The following is a 24,981-nucleotide window of genomic DNA, read 5'->3' as shown; positions in this document are numbered from 1 at the left end:
GACATGAACAGAGAGGGATACATTAACTTTATTTAGATTCAAAATATTTAGTATCAGTCTTTGTATACTGGAATAAAATTTGCTAATTGCATTCACAAATCCTGACTTCCTATGATCAGCAAGATGTCAGTGACTCATATGTATATTGTTACTTCAGAAATACTTACATATTATTCTGTTTACTAGGGTTCTCCAGGATACCAAGGTCCCCCTGGTGAACCTGGACAAGCTGGTCCTACAGTAAGTAGCAATTCAATCTACATTCGATAAATTGACAATTCAATACAGATGGTTTAATTTCTATAGAGAAACTACCCTCAGTTTCAAAACACTGCCATAGGTCCCTATGTAGTGTACATTATGTTTATGCTGAAATTTTTATACAGCAAGTAGTATTTTATGGTGCATGAGCTAGTTTTAAGGATCTTAGGGACTCCTTAATTAACTATCACAGTAGTCTATTTCCTAGATTTGGTGCAAGCCTTAGCTATTAAATATAGATTTCATTTTTGTGCCTATTCAGTCCTCCCTTATATTTATCCAGTTCCCTCTACTCTATTCTTTGTATATATATTTTAGTGTAGTAGAAATAAACAATCTATAAAGTCCTCCAGAAGGATATGCTCTATAAATAAGAAAGTGGAGTTATATAAATAAAATATTTTAAATTAATTAAAAGTACTTTTGTATTTAGATATAGTTCAAAGCTTAAAAAGGTAAAAGTACATTTAAATTTATAAACACACGGTATAAATTATAGATATATGATGCTTTTAATTTTTTTCAGTTTAGTGAACAGTAAGAATTTGATACAATAAAGTTATAATAATAACTCAGTGCTCTTTTCCTGGGGAGAAACTTTGAAAGTATTTTCAAAAAAGGAGTTTCTTTCCAAAATACACATAATATAGGATAATAAGTATAATGGTAAAGTTGCCAAATGCATTTATTCTTTATTTTCTTACTTTAGGGCCCTCCAGGACCTCCTGGTGCTATAGGTCCATCTGGCCCCGCTGGAAAAGATGTAAGTTTTTAAGTATTGAACAGGGATACACCAAAGGTCAACCAGATATTTTATGAATAGCATATTTAGTTTATGAGAATCTCAGGAGGAAAAATGTTATTTGAAAATTGTTTCTGTCTTACCATTTTAGCTCTGAGGAATGTTGCGAATCTGTATGTCCCGACTGTACCATAACTGTATACACCAGTTCTTGAATGCTAAGCTAATAGAATCTAGAACCTCCAGATGTACTTCTTGACTTCATGTGGCTCAGGGAGGCAGAACATTTTCCTAGAATGTGTGACACCCTGGGTTTCATTCCCAGCACAACAGTATAAACAAAGACTTATCCCATGAATATACCATTTGCTGGAAGAGAAATAATTTCCTCTGTCTGCCTTTTATAATGAAAGCATTTATATCAATACTTTATATGCTTCATGATTTATACATGCCTTCAACATAATACCATTCTGTCCTTTCCTTCAGTCTGATGGCAAATTCCTACTATGTTGGGAAAGGGTCATAGTGTTTCAGTGATGAGGCAGCTTATGTCAAGATGGGAGAAGCCCTCAATCTTTCTGCTAAAAAAAGTGACCACACAGCTATGTATTTCTTGTAACCATTTTAATCATACCTTCATGAAAAACACAAATTAATCAGATCAGCCTTTGGTTACAATCTGTTTTCTCAAATGCAAGCCCCTAAAAATTCTTTATTTCCCCATTTAGGGAGAATCAGGAAGACCAGGGAGACCTGGAGAACGAGGCTTACCTGGCCCTCCGGTAAGTCTTCGGTGTCTCATAGAGCAGAGAAGCAATCACCATTATTTTAGTTTGAAAATCACTGCATCGTTAAATTGTATCAAACTTAAAAGTAGAAGGCGTTTTGAATTCTGATAGCATTGGGCGATCTGTTAATATCTTCTTCTTTAATCACTTTTAGGGTATCAAAGGCCCAGCTGGCATGCCTGGATTCCCTGGTATGAAAGGACACAGGGTGAGTAGAGATTGCAAAGTGCCTACAAGCTCTTCCATCTGGACATGTTCACACAGCTGTAAACATATGTTTACACAGTGCATCGTGCAACTGAGTGTATGCCAAAAGTAGTTGATTTGACAGCTAGTTGATCTGATTTGTTAAGAAGTCTCTCAGCTTTATTTATTGACCAAACTAGCTATTTTACACAAAAATAATTGAGCTTACTTTCTATGAAAAGGCTTGGCCAGGAATACATTTACATTTTTTACTATGACTATCAGAAAAAAGTGAAAAATACCTTATTAACTATGCATTATTATTTGACTTAGTATGAATTAGAGGTTGAAGCGAGCACTTCTACATAAAATTTAAGTAGAATCAATCACATCCCAAATCTATTAATTTCATAAACATAAAATCTATGAAGTTGGTATTTGCTCCTCTATAGTTAAAATAAACTTCTAATTGGACAAAATTATTCTTTTTAACCAATTTTAGAACTTTTGCTATAAAATCAATGTCAAATATCTTCAATCTCTTTGAAATATTTTAGATTATTTAAATTAGTTGCAAATGGTTCTGTGTAGTAAAATCCAATGATAGAAATTTAATGTAAAATTTATCAACCATTGTGAATTAAGAGATTTTAATATTGTTACTATTTTATATGTTTTTTAGGGCTTCGATGGGCGCAATGGAGAAAAGGGTGAAACAGGTGCTCCTGGATTAAAGGTAAACAAAATAAAATGCTTACAACTATTTCACACTACTGAAATGCATCATTTTTCTTAGATTCCAAAGTATTTTCTGTAATCTAATGTTGTTTTAAAAGATATAAAATTCTGTTTGTGATACATAAAACAATAACATATTTTTTGTCTCCATAGGGTGAAAATGGTCTTCCTGGTGAAAACGGAGCCCCTGGACCCATGGTAATTATGCTGCTTATCCTACAATTTTCAGTATTGCCACTGACCTCCTTGGACCCAACAGTGGCTTTGCTTTCTCCCAACTGTCCTTGTACCTGTCAAGTTTAAACTAAGATCATGCTTCCAATTTTCCTCTCTAGGGTCCAAGAGGGTCTCCTGGTGAGAGGGGACGGCCAGGACTTCCTGGGGCCGCGGTGAGTACTGTCACCAACACTGTACAGTTACATCCCATAGTGACAGATAAATGTCTCAGGTATTCATGCTGTGAAAATCTTCAGAAAATTCTCCTTCCTACAAAACTGTACAGAGTCACCTCAATAAATTTTAACTCTAATTATATGGAAATGAGTAAGTTTATAGTTATTATCTCCGTGAAGGGTTGTTTGTACCTGTGTATTTGCATGTGGTCCACATTCAGTCTTAAAAACACAGACTCCAGGCCTACATTTTATCTTTCTGCGTACATCACAATTTTTTACAATTTGACAGTATATACATACGTAATTATTATATATATATAATTAGCAGATTTTAAATTACTGGATGAAAACTCAACTCACTTGAATTGGGTTTTAGTCACCATGTTATTTGTGCCCAGCCTTTTATGAGTAAGAAGATCCTTGATAAAATCTCTCTTTTTAGGGGGCTCGAGGTAACGATGGTGCTCGAGGCAGTGACGGTCAGCCAGTAAGTAACTTTTTATCTACCCCTGATTTGTTCAAGGGTAATGTGAGATTCTAGACTGCGCATTGTTTATAATATATCTACCTGTTTATAATATATCTACCTAATATATTTAGTAACTTCTAGTTGGCTATCTTTACAATTAAACAATAAAAAATTATTTTGTTGCAGACTTAATACTTGAAACTGTATATAAATATACGCTTATTTTACTGGGTTTCTCTGCATAATTATTGTAATATTCATGATAAATACTACTTTTATATGCATAGTGCTCATATTTTATCTCAGTGTACTTACTCATTATTTGTAGCAGTGTTAGGTTTCATTTACTTAAGAGCTCTTGAAATTGTATTTAATTTTTTCAGGGCCCCCCTGGCCCCCCTGGAACTGCAGGCTTCCCTGGATCACCTGGTGCTAAGGTAAGCATGTACTTGCATAGAAGAATATAAAAGTATCTTGGTGAGAACAGAAAAGCGCAGGATTACTTCTTGCAAATGATGTCTTGACCACTCAAATGGATGGCCTTTGCTTATACAGAATTTGAAAGCCACATAGTTTATTCTAAAGGAAGTTTTGCTCCCCCTCATATTATCTCCTGATAGATCTTCTGATGCTGTCTTTCTTTTTGTGAACTCTTTCTGGAAAACGTACATAACAGAGTCATAGGCACGTTTATCATTTTCTCTGCCTTTATGATTAATGACTCTTTGATTAACTACAGTATATCATCATAGTGTTACAGCTTTTAGGAGATGTGTTTAAACAGCTGATGGGTGGACTGTAAGTGATGAGAAGCATCCAGGAAAACCTTCTACAGTACTTTGCATTTTATCCCTTAGGGTGAAGTTGGACCTGCAGGGTCCCCTGGTTCAAGTGGAGCCCCAGGAGCCAGAGGAGAACCTGGACCTCAGGGACATGCTGGTGCTCAGGGTCCTCCTGTAAGTAGCAAATACACCACCTAAGGGGAAGAGCGCTGCTACATTTATGCCAGGAAAGTATGTACCTCAATGGTACTGCCAATTAAAACAGCTTCTCTAAAAATGTAGCTTAATTCTCTACAATGATTCTATTGTGACAAATACTGATTTTGGTAGTAGGCAAAGTGTAGCTTTTGAGGGTTATACTATTCTAGACTTTATAAATTTCACATTTCTATAATGCAGAAGGGGATGGATAGTATTGTACTGATACTATGAAGGATGTGCCCTAGAGTAATCATCAATCAAAAAACATTCAGAAAAGAAACAAAACCGAAAACCTCTCTTATTTATGTCTTATTTAGTAATCTGCACCAAGTACATATGATCTCTACTTTATTTAATGCATGGTATGTCTTCTGCCTTCATTTTGTGATGTGTTGTTAGAATAATCACGTATTCTCTATAAAATTCAATGCCTGCCAATATATTTCATGACAAATAAAAAACTCCAAATATATAAGCACTGTTTGCATTATTGTTAATATGATCTTTTTTTTGCGTGCCCTAGGGCCCCCCTGGGAGTAATGGCAGTCCCGGTGGCAAAGGAGAAATGGTAAGGTCCCCCACGGACATACCTCCCCTTCAGCTCCTCCATACACGCATTAGATTTGTGATATTTAAGTGAGATATTCAGGAGATGAAGTTCAATCAGCTAACCTAAGTGCTCTTTGGTTGTTCTTAGGGTCCCGCTGGTATTCCTGGAGCTCCGGGTCTGATGGGAGCCCGGGGTCCTGCAGGACCACCCGGTACCAATGGTGCTCCCGGCCAGAGAGGTAGTCCTGTAAGTTGCCTGTTTTTCTTTGTCACCTGAAACGTGCGCGCTTAACTCCCACAACAAAAATACTCATTTCCAAAAATGTTTGCTCCTCTTGAGTTGAATTTATATTGACTTTAGTCTAGTCTTATCCCCGCATTATGTCTTGCCAGTAATGACTTGTTAGTCAAATCCTACCTGTTTCCAAACTAAAATTTGTTTAACTTTAGGGCGAACCTGGTAAGAACGGTGCCAAAGGAGAGCCAGGAGCACGTGGTGAACGTGTAAGTGTTATCACAACGGATTTGGTTATTTCTTAGAAAACTCCAAACTAGTTAGAAAGCTAACAGTTAAAAATGTTACAACTAAGTTTAAACGTAAGTCCTTTCTATTGCCCTCACTTTTCAGGGTGAAGCTGGCTCCCCAGGTATTCCAGGTCCCAAGGGTGAAGACGGCAAAGATGGATCCCCCGGAGAACCGGGAGCAAACGGACTGCCAGGTGCTGCAGGAGAAAGGGTACGTTTCCTCTGTAACAACTCAGAGAAAAGCATGATCACCATCCAAGCGAAACTGTACCTGAGCATGAGGCAACCATAGACTTGTTGAGTGTCTGATCTCAAACAATGGCTGTATCGCTGCTCAGGGACTGTGAAAAGTTTTTGTTCTTTACACTGAAACATTTGACTTTCATTATTTCTAGGGTGCCCCTGGATTCCGAGGACCTGCTGGACCCCCTGGTCTTGCAGGAGAAAAGGTAGATAACTTTAGTTTCTACTATCCTAAGTACTAATATTAAATGTAGGTATTGCTTTTATATAACTTCCCACGACCAAACCTAAGTATCTAAAGAAATGTTTTTGCATTAAACATAATGATCAATGTAAAACAATAATATTGATCCCTATTTAGCCATTTCCTTGCTTGTTCACTGAAGCAAGTCGCTTAATCTCTATGAGATCATGTCTGTAGATTGGAATCACCTAGCATTATTGCGAGAATAAACTAAAATGTCAAAAAGTTCTTTGAAACTACAGTGATATGAAATATGATTTCATACCATCAAAGATTGTTGCCTTTACATGCACAGAAATATATTAAACCCAACAAATATTTTTTGTCTTCAAAATGTGATGTTCACCAGAGGTTTTCAAAATTTTAAGATAAGGCAATCCAGTCTAAGATAATGACTATTTTATATTGAAAATGTCAGAGACGCTAGTTATTGTTGAGGCCAGATAAATTCTACAGTTATAATTTAAATATTACGGATATATAAGTCAATGAAGACTCTTTTCAAGATTCGCTTAAAGATTTATTTTTCCCTGTAGGGCCCCTCTGGGGAGCGTGGTGGGCCAGGACCTGCAGGAGCCAGAGGAGTGGCTGGAGAACCTGGCCGAGATGGCGCTCCTGGAACTCCAGGAATGAGGGTAAGGAAAGACACTGGTTTGAATCACACTTTAATTTGGTAAGAAGAAAGCAAGACAAATCAAGATGGATCCAAAATAATGTATTTCAGATTGTACCTTTCCTAGGGCTCAAATCAAAGCAACACAAAATTCTTTTAAGAAAACATAAGCCAGGATAGATCTAAGAAGAACATAACATAGAACAACTGACTAAGGTGCTGTATAGATAGAAAGAAAAGCGTTCAAACATGAAGCTACATATGTAAATGGAAATCTCAGAATTCTACAAAGTATTGTACTTTTTTAAATTTTTATTTTAAATCACCTGACAACTGATTTCTTTCATTCAGGGTGCTCCTGGAAGCCCAGGAGGACCAGGCAATGATGGGAAACCAGGGCCTCCCGTAAGTACATTTTTAAAATGTCATTTTACAAACACAATAATAGAGTAAGATGTATATTTTGGTATAACGTTGACATATATCTACATGCATTGCAGGTTTTGATCCATTATTTGTGAACCCTTGATTGATATAATTGTTTTTTTCATTAGGGAAGTCAAGGAGAAAGTGGTCGCCCCGGTCCTCCTGGGCCATCTGGTCCCCGAGGTCAGCCTGGTGTCATGGGTTTCCCTGGTCCTAAAGGAAATGATGTGAGTTCTTTCATTAATTTCTTCAAGAAATATATGACAGATATGTATTGCAAACATATTCCAATAAAAACTGTTGAACATGAAAAAGAAATATATGACACAAACCCTTTTAGTTTCCAGAAGGTTTAGAGATGGCCCAAACTTATTCTCCTCTAAAAAACATGGAAAAGTCTATGCAAATCAAATAGCATGTAGGAAGGAAGCTAAATGTATAGTTGGTTATGAGTGCGTGTGTGTTACTGGTGTGTGTGTGTGTGTGTGTGTGTGTGGCAGGCAGATCAAAAATAGTTGGAAGTAATATCCATACGATTATTACATTTTTTATAGAATTGGTAAATTCTGGTCACTTTTTCTTTAGGGTGCTCCTGGCAAGAATGGAGAACGGGGTGGCCCTGGAGGGCCTGGACTTCCGGTACGTAGCTTTCATCTACTTATTTCAGGCCTTCTGGCAGCTGCATTAATACCAGGACTCAAGACTTTGATTATGGGTATTAACTCTGCTTCCCTTTTAATTGTTGTTTTTAGGGTCCCCCTGGAAAGAATGGTGAAACCGGACCTCAGGGCCCCCCAGGCCCTACTGTAAGTATACTCTAATTGGAAATGGAAGTGGGGTAGGGATTGTGCACAGGGAAAGGTATAGAAATTATACAATCTCCAACACTATGTTATCATAGCTACTAAAGCAATTGAGAAGCTTGCTTATCTAGTTATCTAGGTAACTGCAACAGTAAGTTTGTGTGGTGCCTAAAGGATATGGGCCACTTCCACAGCACATGTTGTCCTTTCTTCACATCTTTACTTTCTAAGATATGGGCCTTCTGAGAAGTCTACTGCAGACTCAATACAAAATAGCATTTTGTAATAGAGGGTATCATATTTTTCTACATAGGGGCCATCTGGTGACAAGGGAGACTCAGGACCCCCTGGTCCCCAAGGATTACAAGTAAGAACTTCTTCTTTAAATGTCACTGAATGCTTGCTTTTAATAGATGATTAGATGAATGTTACTTCCCCTTTCATAGATATGTTTGTTGAGCAAATTGATAGTTAATTTTTGTGACTAATAGATTACTATTCACATTAAATTTAACTTGTGGGTTTGTTCTAACATCAAAATGTCAGTCAATATTAATAGGTAGCATATCTTTGGTGCTTATACTAGAATACACACTTTCAGTTATTTAAAAAGATTTAACTCATATAGTTCCATATACCTGTACTTATTTTTCATTACATTATAAAGTCATACAGCTAAATTTATCTTGTCATTTTATCAACATATTTTTTGTAAAACAAAAGAAGAAAAGAGCAGTGATCATGGTCTCTAAGATATGGTTAGCATAAGTCAGTCACAGGTTTTGAGTGGCACACATATTCTATTTCAAAAAAGACCATGAAAACCATTTTTAATCTTAGAGAAACGTGAGAGTCTTTCCCATAAGCAATGTTTGAAGTGACAGCATTATATAAATATGACTTTTTTTATAGGGCTTGCCTGGTACTGCTGGTCCTCCAGGAGAAAATGGAAAACCTGGTGAAGCAGTAAGTTTCATTTCATTTTTCAAAATTCAGAAGCCAAGGAATAAATAGTAATCCTCTATCAGTTATTAACTTTTGAATATTTACGTGCAACTGTATCTGAGCTTTGATATTTAGCTCTCGAAGATAACTGTTCCCTAGAGATTCTGAATTTCCTCAGAAAAGACATAAAGAGACAGCACACAGCTTCAAGATTTGAACAACTGTTATCTATGGAAATAAGACAAATGTGTCTGCTGCTCATGATTATGTTGTATATTTTGATATTGACCTAATCGTGCAATGTCCACCTCCTAGGGTCCCAAGGGTGATGTTGGTGCACCAGGAACTCCCGGAGGCAAGGTGATATTTCAAGTTTTCCTCTACTTTCTTTGACATGTTATAAAGTAATTGATCAGTGACATGTTTTTAGTATATCAAGCTCAAATCATGTTTCTTAAGAAGAACAACACTTCATATTTTGATGAATGCACTTAGGGAAATTCAAGACATTTCCCATGCAATAAGCTTGTTTCGTCTGGAATGTCTGCTACTCTAAATTTAATAAGCACGGTAGAACCAGCCATGGACTTGAAATTTCAAAATGAAAATATTGCCAATGTATTGATTCTCTATAGGAAAACTTTTGGTAGAAGAACTTTTTAAAATTGCCCTTGTAGATGTAATTACATATAGGAAAACTCATTTTTACAAGAACTTTAAAAATTTGACATGCAAGTAATATAATAATAATGAATATCAAAAAAGGTAGTACTTAGGCCAAGTACCTGGATTTCCCATTTTAGACATTTATATTTGCAGTCCCTACATAACTGATCAAATGGTTATCATTAGTATAAAATTTTCCAACTGCTCAAAAATGCAAGTTAAGAACCTAGTGGCCAACAACAAAGTGATTTAGGGTGTGTTTTGTTTTATCTTTAGCACTGGATTTTCTAATGTGGATATTACATTTTCCTATGCCAGGGTGATGCTGGTGCCCCCGGTGAACGTGGACCTCCTGGATTGGCGGGGACCCCAGGTCTTAGAGGAGGAGCTGGTCCCCCTGGTCCTGAAGGAGGAAAGGTAATTCCACACAATTCAATTCTCCTAGACCAGCGATGGTAAACCTTTTAGAGCTTTCAATGATAACAAACAGCAGGCTGTGACACGCGTGCCATAGAGTCCCCACTGCTGGCCTACACTTCGATAAATGCATCCTATTTCCTTCTTGACATGTACTATCTCTGCCTTGATTTCAGGGCCCCGCTGGTCCCCCTGGACCACCCGGCACTTCTGGTAGTCCTGGTCTGCAAGGCATGCCTGGAGAAAGAGGAGGCCCTGGAAGTCCTGGTCCAAAAGGTGAAAAGGTACTGACATATTTTCTTTTAATTATGTAATAGAAACAAATGTTATATATTAAAATAACTCCACCTACTTGAAAAATTAATGCTATCTCATAGTAAGGGAAATTTGCAAGGGGTTCCTAGATCAACTACTAAAGGAGCAAAATGAACACTAAAAATCATCTGAGAGGATGCTGAGAGCTGCTGATCCTCTTGGAATATCTCCCCTGCTGACACTGGCTTTCATTTGACAGGGTGAACCTGGTGGAGCGGGTGCTGATGGTGCTCCTGGGAAAGATGGTCCAAGGGTAAGTGTTCATGCTTGGGAGAATAAAGCCTGATGTGGAAGAGTCCCATACTTCAACATTTCAAAAGTTTCAAAAACTACTCGTGATAAATTAGACCATACTTGACCACTCTGTAGTCATTAAAAAGACCCAAATGATTTGATTATGGAAATTACTGGTTTCTATCTATCAGTACCTGCCAGTTTTATAGCGACCTAACAATGGAAAAACTTCAAATATACAATACAGATCACAAGTTGGCACCATAGAGTCACTAAAATCCAAGGCAGTCAATATTGCGATGGAGATATTTTTTACACTTAAAAATAACATGATACATCTGTGGTATATATATGCACATCATGGAAGGGTACTTAGCAATACAAAGGAATGAACTAGTGATGTGTACAACTTATACAAATCTCAAGACAACAAGCCAAGTAAAGTCAATCTCCAAAGGATAATACTGCATGATTCTATCCCTGTAATAATCACTAACAACATAATTTTAAAAGAGGTGTAAAACATATTAATGGCTGTCAGGAGTTGGAAATGAGAATGAGAGGCACATATGGCTCTAGAATGTCACAAGAAAGAATATTATAATGACTGTATTTCTGTATCTTGATTGTAGTACTGGTCATGCTGGGCTACACATGTGATAACATTGTATAAATGCACACACAAATGTACATATAATGGTTTAAATCTGTATAGATTGTACAAATTTCAATTTCTTAGTGTTGACATTATACTGTAGTTTTTTAAGGTGTTAACATTGGAAGACTTTGAGAGAAAGAGGTACAGAATTTTGCTGCACATTTCTTTGCAACTTCCTGTGAATCTTTGTCAAAACAATATGTTCAAACAAACAACACAATATGTTCAAACACAACACAATATTAGAATCCTCTAGATATGACTACAGCAAATTATAGGTCTGTTTCATATGTGATATGGAAAGTTCATTATTTCAACTTTTATTTCTTCCAAAAACCACTCATGATAGTTAGATTATACTTTTTCACTTTGAGAGCATTAGAAAGGCCTATATAAAATGGTTATTTAAATTAAGTCATTTCATAGGTTTTATATTTTTATAGTTGTCTATATATAGGTATTAAATTTATTATAGTTGTCTTAAGGAATTTCAGAGATACTTCACTTTTGACAGACTAGATAGATAAGAAGTTTTTACCTATGTCACAAACTAGATGGGTGAGCTTGATTCCAAAGGCTAAGGCTACAGAATCATTTGAACCCAGGAGTGTGAACCCAACCTGGCCAACATACAATCAGACTCAAAGTATTCTGATACTTTATTTATGTTTCATAGGCAAACCAATTTCTACTTTAAAAGTTTAAAATGCATGATAACACTTCGAGTAGTTAAACATTGTACATTATCAACCATTTGAGTAAAGGAATATACTTTAATTTTTAAGATATTATAATAGCCTCTTACTTTTCATCCTATTTATTTTCTATAATGTAGATCCAAATGAATGAATTAACAAACAATTGCTGAATACCGTTTATTGCCTTCTGGGTCACCACTGTAAAATCTTCTGTTTACTAAGCTCTCTAATACTTGCACTGATTAGTATAACATTCAGCAATGAAACCAATCATACTGTCTACTTTACTAGCTGGATGATAGGTCTATATACCCTCTGTTTGATTAATGTGAAGAATGATGTTATTTATCTTTGAAATTTAAAAAGTATGTTTCATTTTCCTTTAGGGCCCTACTGGTCCTATTGGTCCTCCTGGCCCAGCTGGTCAACCTGGAGATAAGGTAACAAATAATGCTGTCTGAAAGCAAAAATAAAATGTCTTTGACTTTTTGGATTCAGGTGAGTGACAATATTGTTATTTGTTTTCCTTTTTCTCAGGGTGAAAGTGGTGCCCCTGGACTTCCAGGTATAGCTGGACCTCGTGGTGGCCCTGTAAGTGTCAAAGACCTTTTCAATGTGATTTTTAACCCCATACAGACAGTAGTTGCTTGTGCTACCCTTTTAAGCAATTCCTCCTCAGGGGCCTAAGTCTCAGTGTTGGAGTTCTAGCTTTAGGAACATATGACATGCAAGGGAATGTTAAGTTCCTTTAACCTACAATCCACAAGACACCATTTGAAACCATGCCTTCTTTCCTGAATAACTACTGAAAAATATAAAATTTGCACAACAGTGTATATTTATAAATGAATGTTTCTTAAACCTACAGGAGTATTTCGAGAGGTTCATACTAGATCTAAATTCTCTGCTTGCAGGATTTAAGACTCAAGAAAAACATATAGCAAGTGTTTATTTTAAATCAGTCAATGGACTTTTCAATTCACTATTTTGCCATATTTAAGATATTTACATTTTTAGAAGTTATATGACTGAATGTGTTACATATTTCAACATTTTCGAGCAATGTTTTCTTGTGAATAACATAGCCAGAGATTGAAGGGATCAGTCTTTCTGGTATTGATTTCATGTGGGAAGACTTCAGAAGTGAAAGCGTGTTAGTTGTCTTTGCACATTCTTCTGCTTCAAGGAAAGACAGGATGATAGAGGACAGTGTGCACTCCCTATGGGGCATGTCTTCAGTGTGACTTACCGGTGTATTGTTCTCCTCAGGGTGAAAGAGGTGAACATGGCCCCCCTGGACCTGCTGGTTTCCCTGGCGCTCCTGTAAGAACATTTAAACATACATGTCACACCGCCTCAAATACCACCTCACTAAAATCTAGCAGAAATACGAGTCAATTTTTGTTCTAGTCTTTCTTAAGACACTTATTCCCAGTAAAGATATTTTATCCTTTATTTTGCTTATTTCTATTCTTGCCCTTTTAAAAGTGGAAATAAAAATACCTCTTCTGCCTTTATACCTGGATAACGAGGCTACAGCATCGCCATACATTTAAAAACACTGAACAATTCTAAAGTTCTGCATTATCTGATGATATTAAAATTCACTCTAAATCCATTTCCTTTCAAGAGTTTAATGATGTTCATTTTCAAATACACCATGTGTAGAAAAACTTTCTCCCTCATGGCAAATAAGATCTACCCTATATTTTCTCCATATTCTTCTTCCATCATGGAAATACTTCAGTTAACTTTGCTATGGCATGACTTTGGAGAGTTTCCTATTCCTATTTTATTCCAACACCTTTCCATCTGAATGATTCTATGTTCTATCCCACAAGTCCAGGGTACTGTAATGGTGTCAGCCAACAAGTCTTTGCTATCTCTGCCCACAGGGACAGAACGGCGAGCCGGGTGCTAAGGGAGAAAGAGGAGCGCCTGGAGAGAAGGGAGAAGGCGGAGCCCCTGGCATTGCAGGACCTCCTGGCGGCTCAGGGCCTGCTGTGAGTACTCTCCCTCAGCCTGCTCATGGGAAGCCCTTAGGTTTACCAATAATTTAATAGTTCATATGGAGAATGAACTATTAAAGTACGTCATGGTGAAAGAGTGTAATCTTCCTAGGCGTATAGTTCTAAGTTTGAACCTTGGCCCCAGAAGTTTACACATGACAACATTCATGTTATTTTAAATTCTTTCTGATGTCACTGGTTCTCAAAGGCTTATTACTTCTCTTAAATTTTTATTTTGGTGTTATACTTAATAATCCTTTTTTGTTGATTTCATTTCATCCAGGGTCCTCCTGGTCCCCAAGGTGTCAAGGGTGAACGTGGCAGTCCTGGTGGTCCTGTGAGTATTGATCCCTTGTATCAGCCTGTACAAAGACAGACCTTAGCCAGAAAATATCAAATGATGGTCACTCAGTCATTTATAAGTTTATGTGTCCAAAGTAACAAAGCAAACCAGAAATGAAGTGACTTAAAGATGCTGTCACATTTCTTATACTTTATATTTGTTTATACTACACAACTACTTGTTCTAGTTGTGAAATTAAACAGTTATTATTAATTCACAGGGTGCTGCTGGCTTTCCTGGTGCGCGTGGTCTTCCTGGTCCTCCTGGCAATAACGTAAGTTATTCTTCAAGTACTTTTCATTATGCATTTCAGAAAGCGGATCCATTTATCTCTACACTGAGAAACCTAGGTAAAAGGGGGAATAAAAAAATTATTTTTTTCAAAGTAAATACTTAAATTTCAAACAATTCTATATAGGGGAACCCAGGCCCTCCCGGTGCCAGCGGCGCTCCAGGCAAGGATGGACCCCCAGGTCCTGCAGGTAACACCGGTTCTCCTGGAAGTCCCGGAGTGTCTGGACCAAAAGGTGATGCTGGTCAGCCAGGAGAGAAGGGGCCACCCGGCGCCCAAGGTCCTCCGGTGAGTGGCTCCGTTGCTGTATTGAGTGCTCTCCATCACTGATTTAGGAGAGGAGAACATAGTCATGTAAGGCTGAGCTAAGTCTTCATTTTCTGTCACAACAGGGAGCCCCCGGCCCACTTGGACTGGCAGGGATCACCGGAGCACGGGGTCTTGCAGGACCACCAGGCATGCCAGGCGCTCGGGGAAGCCCTGGTCCTCAGGGTATCAAGGTGAGTGTGGTTCTGCTTCCCTGGACTCTCGCTTCCGTCGATAGCATCCAGTTCCCGTCATAGGTGTAAATTATCCAGGCGGTGATTTTCTTTTATATTTGTAGTTTGGCAAAAACAAACGCTAAAGGGCCCCAGAACATAAAGCAAATCTTAACCAAGCAGCCTTGGGTGCAAGTACATAAATTAATATCATTGAAATATAATCTTGCCATCTCCAACCCCTCTGTTAATCCTGAAGGGGAAAATCCTGTTAGATGACAGACCTACAAAAGCCTCTCATGGATTCAAATGATCCTACTCTCCAGTCATTTCGCACTCATGATTTTCTCTCTGCAGCATTACATGGCTTTCTACTGTTTAGCATCTAAAATACTCCTCCAGTAAGTGGGGTGGTAGCAGTCCATGTTGATTAGTGCTCACATCAAGAGACATTAAACTTGTCTTTCAAAAAATGTCAGGTAACATTGTGCTGAAATTAAAATGTATCATTAAGTGTATTCAATTTATACAATAAATATGCTAAGTATATGCTTCATGCAGAGACAAGTGTTTAATAAAACCTAATTCTAATGGGCGCTATAGTTTCATGATGGGCCCGGATTATTCTTTCTTGCAATATCTTTGTATATCTATTCATCTCTTGTTAAAATGCATTATAAAAATAATCAGTGTAATTACTCATCCTTTGGCATCCCGATTCACTAGGCAAGTGCAAAAATATAAGATACTTGCTTCTCCCCAACCTACTCCCTATTGTGCAAATATTTTTTAAAAAGAACAGAAAAAAAAGAAAGAAAAAACTTAAAAAGAGTTAGAGTAGAAAAAGATTTTTTTTCCCTAAGAAATAAAGAGATCTGATTATAGAATATAAACTGATTTCTCAATTGAAATAAAATGTCTTCTATCCCTTTGTGCATAGGGTGAAAATGGGAAGCCAGGACCCAGTGGCCACAATGGTGAACGTGGACCTCCAGGCCCCCAGGGTCTTCCTGGTCTGGCTGGTGCTGCTGGTGAACCTGGAAGAGACGTAAGTTGCAACTCTTGTGCAATGTTTAACTGGTTAGAGGAATTTTAGTGATTTATTTAAGGAAAAGTCAAATGGACCTTTAATGTCTAAGGGGATAAATATGACCACATAGCCAAGTTCTACTTCTTTGCCTGCAAGAGAGATTCTTCTCTTGCAAGGTATAATAATCTAAAAGGCCACTCCTATTTATCCAACAAATAATATTAATGGAAAAATATGATCTTGAAATTAAACAAATCATTGGAGAAAACCCTGACTTACAATTTTTCCTGGATGAAAATAGTTTATAGTTTTCTTTGATTAGTCTTGTATTATTTCTTTTTCATTTTTGAACTAATATTTTCTATTGACAAAGCATAATTGTATGCATTTACAAACAGATACAATTAGTTGTAGGCTTCCATTATCAGTGCTCAGATGTCTATTACTCAAAACTTACTTAGTAGATCTCTCTAAGTACCTTTTTCAGACTTTTTTTCCTGAGCATCTCTATCCCACCTTGTGAAATTTAGTACGACAGATTGACCACATATCTAGTTGGGTACTGTGATTCTGAGGAGCCAAGCCCCATTGTAATAGTAAAGGTTTCCAGCCCCAACAACCTTTTTGCACCCGCCTAGTTAAGAATGAATTCTTCATATAGTATCGGAGAGTTTCAAGAAACTTGACTCACATTCTCCTTTTTCTTTTAAATCAGGGTAACCCTGGATCAGATGGTCAACCAGGCCGAGATGGATCTCCTGGTAGCAAGGTATAAAGAAATACATGTGCAAGAGTTTTATGAAGCAACTGATTGCTGAATATATGTTTGAATCTGTGAATTTGTTCCCAGGGTGATCGTGGTGAAAATGGCTCTCCTGGGGCCCCTGGTGCTCCTGGTCATCCAGGCCCTGCTGGTCCTGTGGGTCCAGCTGGAAAGAGTGGGGACAGAGGAGAAACGGTGAGTTCTAATAAGCACTGTGTCTCTTTACTTGTCTATTTTCCTCACTAAAGAGATTTGTAGGGAGCAGGTAGGTTGTCAGGTCTGCCAACCAAAGTATCAGCTCTCTTTATCAGTTTTTATGCAAGTCATCCCATAGGCAGATGCGCTAATCAAGGTGTTTCTGGCAGTTGTCAATGAAGAATTCATTACTAACACCTGAAACTGTATTAATCAAACCAACTACCTATTTCCTGGATAAACGCAAGGCTGAATGCAAGAATAACTTCCAGCAACACCATGCATACTGTCATTTATCTCAGTGAAATGAGTAACAGAAACAATACATATCCAATAAGCATAGACAGTACCCTGTGAATTTGCTCACTGGTGTGTTTTCACCTTAGGGCCCTGCTGGTCCTGCTGGTGCTCCTGGTCCTGCTGGTGCCCGAGGTGCTCCCGTAAGTTGATTTCTACTTTTAACTCATTGTATAGTGCAGAAAATATTCTATTTTCTGGCATGTTCAGGAAAAGAAGATGACAAAATTTGTAAACAAACTCTTCTTTGATGATACTGAAAGCAATTCTGATCCCAAAAATTCCTTGGGGCCAAGAACATAAACATCAATTATTGGGATGGTGTGGCATTAGCAGTCAAAAATGAAGACAACCACAAAAGCAATCTTTACTGTTTCATGCAGGAAGTGTCTGTCAGTGGAGATTTCTAGACGATAGAATGCCATAAAGTAGATTGAATCACTGCAAATTCTATTTTGTCTCTCCAGTGTGTATGTGTATATATGACATTAATTTAAATTGTGTTTGTGAAGGGTCCTCAAGGCCCACGTGGTGACAAAGGTGAAACTGGTGAACGTGGTTCTACTGGCATCAAAGGACATCGAGGATTCCCTGGCAACCCAGGCCCCCCTGGCTCTCCAGTAAGTTCATCTGTTGTTAGAAACTTTTTAGAGACTAATAGTAGAAAATTCCATCTCTAAAAGTACATGCTAGAAGATAGCAGAAAGGACCCGAGTGCTTAGTTGAAATAAGAGCATGAAACAATGAGGGAAGTGAAGAAAGAGGACACCATATACCTCACTGATGACCACCACATCACCACATTTCCTGATCTGATACTGAATGTACCTTCCTAAGCCTTTTTGAGAGCTTCACCTATATTTATCTTTCCCTTCTGTCCAGGGTCCTGCTGGTCACCAGGGAGCTGTTGGTAGTCCGGGACCTGCAGGCCCCCGAGTAAGTACCACAGATACACATTGGGAGAGTCACATTTTTTATAATGTTTGCACTACAGGAAGATATTCTAGAATTATGATATCATATAATTTCTTAGGGACCTGCTGGACCCAATGGACCACCTGGCAAAGATGGAACAAGTGGACATCCTGGTCCCATCGGGCCACCAGGGCCTCGAGGCAACAGAGGTGAACGAGGATCTGAGGTGAGACATCACTTATGCATAGGCAGCTTTAATTTGCTGTGCTCTTCACATTTTCAGAAATGCTATATAGCATTTTTCAGCTGAGATACTGAGTTAAGTACAGCATAATCATTTCATCGAGAAAATGAACAATGACTTTAAACAACATTCTTGCCCACAATTAAGACATTTCTCACCACACTATAACAGGGAGAAGTTTTTTCTTATACTTTCATAGCTGTCATATCAAACTGATGACATCTGCTGAATGACCCAAATGAACCATACCAGTGTTGATCTCACACAAGGTCTCATAGCATAACAATTTGCATTTATGTAATACACTTACTTCACAAATAACTTCCGTGACTTCTGTTTTGCTACTGATTCCGTCATTTCTAATACCTCCCTATCCCATACCTCTGGGGTAAGTGTAATAAAAACACATCACCTCTATAAGTTATCTGTGTGACTGTTGACACACAAATAAGTTATCAGCCCAAAGACAGAAAGTTAAAATGCCTGATTTTATCTCCTCTGTTGTGTCAGTGTTAGAGTTGCTTACAACATTTATACAGAAAGAATGATATAGTAAAATTTGTCAAACACTACTGAGTCTTTCAAATTGGAACAGTTTATTACTTGGTAATGAACTATAGTCTTTCCACATGGGTTATCACATGACTACAAAAACAGCCAAGTAAAATTTCATTAATAGACAGTGACACACTGTGTGAATTATTTTTAATGCATTTTCCTGGACTAGTAGCATCATCTTTCATGGGGGACCAAACGAGACTGTATTTCAATGATGTATATTTTCCTACTTTAGGGTTCCCCAGGCCACCCAGGCCAACCAGGTCCTCCTGGACCCCCTGGTGCCCCTGGGCCTTGCTGCGGTGGAGGTGCCGCCATTGCTGGTATTGGAGGCGCTGAAAAATCTGGTTTTGCACCATATTATGGAGACGAACCAATGGATTTTAAAATCAACACTGAAGAGATTATGTCTTCACTCAAATCTGTTAATGGACAAATAGAAAGCCTCATTAGTCCTGATGGTTCCCGCAAAAACCCTGCAAGAAACTGCAGAGACCTGAAATTCTGCCATCCTGAACTCAAGAGTGGTACGTATGGGAATCTCTAACACCCATGACCACAGGTTATAGGGAAAGCAGTTTATATTAGGAATTGTTGGGGCAAGCTTTCACTGTGAGGGGAAAATAATTCGAAGTCATCATAGTATTTAGATAATGTTAATCAAATGTAAGATTGCAATGAAGAAAATCTTTGCAGGTGTAAAATGCGGTGTAAATAACTGCACATTTCAAATACAGGAAAATTTAAGGGCACTTGTAGGAACATTAATACAATAGTAGTTTACTGTTTCTGAACATCACAAACTGATGTAATGCAACAATTTTCATCACTGTTCGTTGGATTAAAATTTATAATTTTATTATAACTTGATCACTACATTATATATTTGTTGCACTGGAATTATTATAAGAAATCTACTTATTAAAATTTTCAGATTTAGAAACAAAATTTCCGAGTACTACATAGAACTGGGATGAATATTGGCATAGTTTGAGATTTTGCATGTATGCTGGGTTAATTATTCCTGAAAAGCAAAGCTATCTTAAGCTTTCAAATGTCTTGACATGGAGTATTGTATTTGCTGAATCATTTCTACAAATTAATTAAAATAGCCATCAGTCAGGTTTAAGTATATCGACACAAATCTGGATTAGACAACTAGCTTGTTAAGCTTCCTTCACATGAAGGAATGGCAGTAAATACTAGGCACCAACCAGAAGCTCTTGACTTAGTAAATCATTGTTATTCAAAACCAAGATAGTCTATTTTATTTTAGTGTTTTCTATAATTATAGATAACTTGCAGATGTAACCTAAAGTTTCTCCATATGCCATATGTAAAGACATTACTGGTCAATATGATGAATGCCTTATCAAATATACAAACATATTCATTCCGCTCCAAATTTCATTACTGGATTTTATAACCAATTCCAGTTGTTCCTTTATTGTGACTCTGCAGGAGAATATTGGGTTGATCCTAACCAAGGCTGTAAGATGGATGCTATCAAAGTATTCTGTAATATGGAGACCGGGGAAACATGCCTAAGCGCCAATCCTTCTGCCGTTCCACTTAAAAACTGGTGGACAGATTCTGGTGCTGAAAAGAAATATGTTTGGTTTGGAGAGACCATGGATGGCGGTTTTCAGGTAAGAAGGACATGGCTTTGAAAATGAGTCGCCTGTAATTACCTGACATGTTTTTTTCCTCCTGTTAATCCCAAAGCTAAATCAGTTAATAAATAGAAAAGAATTCTTTTTAATTAAAAAGAAATGATTTTATATATTCAAATGCCTCTCAGTAACAGCTAAACTAGATTGAATTACTTTGCAAGCACACCTTTCCTTTACTTCTGACGACCTTTACTCTGCCATGAAATAAAAATATATTACTATTGAATTTATATGTATTGCAGAGTATGTATTGCAGTGCCCATGGCAGTATTACATGCAGCCCTTATGTGAAGCTGCAGCTGAAACGTTTGATGAATCTTATTTGTTTCCTGTCACAGTTTAGCTACGGCAACCTGGAACTTCCTGAAGATGTGCTCGAAGTACAGTTGGCATACCTCCGACTGCTGTCCAGCCGGGCCTCCCAGAACATCACGTACCATTGCAAGAACAGCATCGCATACATGGACCAGGCCACTGGGAATGTGAAGAAAGCCCTGAAGCTGATGGGATCAAACGATGGCGAATTCAAGGCTGAAGGAAACAGCAAATTCACATACACAGTTCTAGAAGATGGTTGCACTGTAAGTAGCAGCATCTTTATAAACACAGGTTATGCTGCACTAAACGAATCTAGTTTTATCACTCTCTTTTGGAAAGGAGAAATTAAAATAAGCAGGTGAACAAACAATGACATCTGTTATGAATTATGTAGCATCTACCGATTCATTTCAGGGAGGATTAATTATTACAAAAGTTGAATACATCTTAACTCCTAAAAGGAAATAATTTAAAATTTAAACCCACAACATAGTCTTTATCAGATAACTGGACACATTCTTAAGATTAATAAAGTCTGCAGATTTATTAGATGAACTTAATGTAATATACACACTTTTTATGAAATTTTAAACATTGACTTTGAATCTGTCTCTTGTTATTTACTTTTATGAACAAAGGGGGAGCCCACTGCTAATGTTAACAAATTCCAGTGAGTGACCTATCCACTTCTTAGTAAATCAACTATCTCTCTGGTTACAAAGACCAGAACCGGGCTTCTTGGCGCTGTGACAGGTTTGCCTTCAATTCTGACAAGGACTTTGATTGAGAATATTATTTGGCAACGGGAAGGATTATAACTTGAAATAGAGCAGGTCTCGTATGTACAAAAGACAACATGATATGCTGAGAACATTTTTACAGCAGGAAAATTTTCTAGCTTGATCAGTCAGAGGAACTGTGTAAGTAATTATGCCATTCTAACTTAAGCTTTTTTGCTTTTTTATACAGAAACACACTGGGGAATGGAGCAAAACAGTCTTCCAATACCAGACACGCAAGGCCATGAGACTACCAATTATAGATATTGCACCCTATGATATTGGTGGTCCTGATCAAGAATTTGGTGTGGACGTTGGCCCTGTTTGCTTTTTATAAGCCAAACTCTGTCTGAAATCCCCTGCAAAAATTTCACATTCCGTATGTGTTCCTCTTGTTCTAACCTTGTCAACCAGTACAGGTGACCAACTAAATTCCAGTTATTTATTTCCAAAATTTTTGGAAAAAAAGTATAATTTGACAAAAACAAGAAAGTATGTGTGTTTTTCTTCTGTTCCACCCAATACTGTGCAAATGCTTTTTGTTTTATTTTTTTACCAATTCCAATTTCAAAATGTCTCAATGGTGCTATAATAAATAAACTTCCACACTCTTACAATCACACTGTGTTACATTCTTTGAATCCTAGCCCGTCTGTGGAGCAATGACTAACCAGCGCTAACCAGTAAAAAATAATCTTTCTGAAACAGTCAAACGGGAAATTAGAAAAGACCACCCTATTTCAACTACCTCAAATGGTCAGAAACAGATAAATTCCATGGCTTCCAGAAGACCAAACAGATGTATAAGTGGGCAAAACTTGTGAACATCGTTTGTTAATTTTCTAGGATATTGGTAAAAATATAGCGTAGTGCAATGATTTGCAGTGATATTTTTAAAGCCACAATTATTCTAATCATTGATACCAACTGCTTTTAAAGGTGCTTCTCTCTTTCCTAGTCATTGCTGACGAAGATTACAAATCTTTACGGAGGCTCTAACAACACGTGTTATGGTGCTAATGTACTTTCACTTTTAAAATTCTAGATCAGAGTTGCTGACCTGCATTCAAACCATAGATGAACAGTATCTTTATGTCTCCTTTCAGAAAGATTAGTTGACATGCCATAGGGGAATCTCTCCCTTCATCCTGTAAAAATCAATGACGTGAAACCAATTACAGGGTTGCATTTGTCATAACAACACACAAAATGTTTTGAAATTTCTTTTGTAAACTTGTATGTGGTTGTTGATCTTTCTTTTCCTTACAGACACCTGTAATAAAATATCATAAAGAAACATTCCTGGTTTTCATCACTATTCGTGGATTTGACAAATACATGTCTCTGTCCAGAAACTCATGATTTTCATGAAAAGCAGATTAAATTCTAACTCTTTAGTTTAATAACGCAATGATTTAAGAAGATGAAGTAATATGACATAGGTTCAGGATAGAGAAAATGCCCTGTAGGAAATCCTGCAGAATTGTGGAGGAACCCCTGGGGCAAATGGAAAACAGATCATTCTGCTTGAAATGGTCAGTCCTTAGTCACAGTAAAGTAGCAAACTGATATTTTCCAAGGAGGAATAATTAGAAAATATTCTGATAATTTATTAAAAGTAAAATGGACCTAATAAAACACACTAATATTAAGAACAATCAATACTACATGATTTACTTATTCTGAGGAATCTAGAAAAGTTTAACTCACAGAAAGGGATTAATATTTTGCTTACTAAGATCTGTGGATAGGTGAGAGTGAGGAGATTTTAGTGGAAGCATTTCAGTTAGACAACAGAAATAAGTTCAAGAGATCTACTGTATCAATTGGAGACTATAGATAATAATGCAGTACTATACTCTTGAAAATTGCTCAAAGAGTAGATTTGTGTGTGTGTTCTACCCACACAAAAATGAGTACGTGAATTCAGGCATATATTAATTAACTCGTTAGCCATTCACAATGTATACCTATTTCAAAATATCACATTCTACATGCTGAGTACATACAACTTTTATTTGTTAATTAAAAGCAGAAACTATGTTAAAAATAAAATTAAAAATTAATTAAAAATACAACCTGTACTAAAATATTTAAAATAATGACAAAATAAAGCATTTTCTACCATCCTTACCTTCACACTGCCACACTGACCTCTTGGGCCCGTCTCTTCTTCACTACAAATTTCTTACTGGGTTATCACAAACAAAAATAGTAGCCTTGTACACTTGGCTTTAGAATCTGAAATTTATTTACACTATATGACTGAGAAAATAATGCTTTCAAAATTAAAAATTCCATCATGCAAACATCAAGTCTTGGTAAACTTGTGCTCCAACCTAAAGGCAACCAATATTAATAGTCTCTGGTGCACCTTTCCAGAGATATTTTACTTATACGAAAAGTATAAGTAAAATATATCTTTACATTATATTGTAATAGTATATTGACATAAAATTCTAAAATTTTAGAATCTTAACATATATATGTTATATATGCATATATAACATATATATGTTATATATGCATCTTAAACACATATATGTTATATATATTATATATATATTTAACACACTGTACATCATTGATACATAATATTCAGCTTATTTAATAGAGTTATTTTTTTATTTCTTGCCCACTTGTTCATTTAGTCACTAAAACCCCATCTCACTGCAAGGACTTTACAGTCCAGTGAACCCTGTTGGAGATTAGAAACCAACAGACCAGCGACCCCGGCTTCCCTGACTCTCATTGAGTTGGTATGTAGACATGACCCGATTTTGGTAAATCAAAATACACACCTGCAAAATTTCAACCTGGAGATGGTTGTGTCAGTTCATAGTACCACAGACTTCATGCCTTGCTATACCACAGATCTGTTGTTTGACATTTTTAGAGGTCAAAAGTTAAGGTGCCAAGCAGGTCATGCCCCCTTTGAGAGACTCTAGGAAGGAACTGTGCTCTTTTTTTCCCCAGGCTGTAGTGCCATCCAGATGCTAGGTTCATGCCGCTTCCCTTTGCAAAGCCTGCAATATTTGGTCAAACGTTTTCCATGATGCTTCACCCTGACATTGGCTCACCGTGCCTTTTTCTGAAGACCTTTATGATAATGGAACACCCAATGAATATTTATAATAATCACCCCATTTCAAGATCAACAGATAGGCAACCTCAATTCCAGTCTG

At 37.1% G+C, this 24,981-nt stretch overlaps 1 protein-coding gene across 1 annotated transcript in view; it reads left to right on the top strand.

Moving 5' to 3' along the window:
* Col3a1 (collagen, type III, alpha 1) overlaps positions 1-22,416 on the top strand; it is a 37,189-nt gene extending 14,773 nt beyond the window's left edge. The window contains exons 7-51 of the mRNA XM_005373324.2: positions 187-240; positions 971-1,024; positions 1,735-1,788; positions 1,949-2,002; positions 2,663-2,716; positions 2,872-2,916; positions 3,054-3,107; positions 3,556-3,600; positions 3,966-4,019; positions 4,440-4,538; positions 5,089-5,133; positions 5,263-5,361; positions 5,565-5,618; positions 5,743-5,850; positions 6,035-6,088; positions 6,663-6,761; positions 7,091-7,144; positions 7,294-7,392; positions 7,751-7,804; positions 7,918-7,971; positions 8,282-8,335; positions 8,881-8,934; positions 9,229-9,273; positions 9,898-9,996; positions 10,173-10,280; positions 10,511-10,564; positions 12,288-12,341; positions 12,439-12,492; positions 13,171-13,224; positions 13,797-13,904; positions 14,194-14,247; positions 14,474-14,527; positions 14,672-14,833; positions 14,938-15,045; positions 15,965-16,072; positions 16,770-16,823; positions 16,905-17,012; positions 17,399-17,452; positions 17,822-17,929; positions 18,192-18,245; positions 18,343-18,450; positions 19,262-19,553; positions 20,488-20,675; positions 21,038-21,280; positions 21,987-22,416. Coding sequence (XP_005373381.1) covers positions 187-240; positions 971-1,024; positions 1,735-1,788; positions 1,949-2,002; positions 2,663-2,716; positions 2,872-2,916; positions 3,054-3,107; positions 3,556-3,600; positions 3,966-4,019; positions 4,440-4,538; positions 5,089-5,133; positions 5,263-5,361; positions 5,565-5,618; positions 5,743-5,850; positions 6,035-6,088; positions 6,663-6,761; positions 7,091-7,144; positions 7,294-7,392; positions 7,751-7,804; positions 7,918-7,971; positions 8,282-8,335; positions 8,881-8,934; positions 9,229-9,273; positions 9,898-9,996; positions 10,173-10,280; positions 10,511-10,564; positions 12,288-12,341; positions 12,439-12,492; positions 13,171-13,224; positions 13,797-13,904; positions 14,194-14,247; positions 14,474-14,527; positions 14,672-14,833; positions 14,938-15,045; positions 15,965-16,072; positions 16,770-16,823; positions 16,905-17,012; positions 17,399-17,452; positions 17,822-17,929; positions 18,192-18,245; positions 18,343-18,450; positions 19,262-19,553; positions 20,488-20,675; positions 21,038-21,280; positions 21,987-22,133 — 3,813 coding nt within the window. The 3' untranslated portion in view covers positions 22,134-22,416. The remainder of the gene's footprint in view (positions 1-186; positions 241-970; positions 1,025-1,734; positions 1,789-1,948; positions 2,003-2,662; positions 2,717-2,871; positions 2,917-3,053; positions 3,108-3,555; positions 3,601-3,965; positions 4,020-4,439; positions 4,539-5,088; positions 5,134-5,262; positions 5,362-5,564; positions 5,619-5,742; positions 5,851-6,034; positions 6,089-6,662; positions 6,762-7,090; positions 7,145-7,293; positions 7,393-7,750; positions 7,805-7,917; positions 7,972-8,281; positions 8,336-8,880; positions 8,935-9,228; positions 9,274-9,897; positions 9,997-10,172; positions 10,281-10,510; positions 10,565-12,287; positions 12,342-12,438; positions 12,493-13,170; positions 13,225-13,796; positions 13,905-14,193; positions 14,248-14,473; positions 14,528-14,671; positions 14,834-14,937; positions 15,046-15,964; positions 16,073-16,769; positions 16,824-16,904; positions 17,013-17,398; positions 17,453-17,821; positions 17,930-18,191; positions 18,246-18,342; positions 18,451-19,261; positions 19,554-20,487; positions 20,676-21,037; positions 21,281-21,986) is intronic.
* The last annotated feature ends 2,565 nt before the right edge of the window (positions 22,417-24,981 follow it).

The sequence above is a fragment of the Chinchilla lanigera genome, unplaced genomic scaffold (genome assembly GCF_000276665.1).
Source record: "Chinchilla lanigera isolate Chin_1 unplaced genomic scaffold, ChiLan1.0 scaffold00002, whole genome shotgun sequence".
Lineage (NCBI taxonomy): Eukaryota > Metazoa > Chordata > Mammalia > Rodentia > Chinchillidae > Chinchilla > Chinchilla lanigera.
This window is presented reverse-complemented; position numbering and strand designations above follow the sequence as displayed.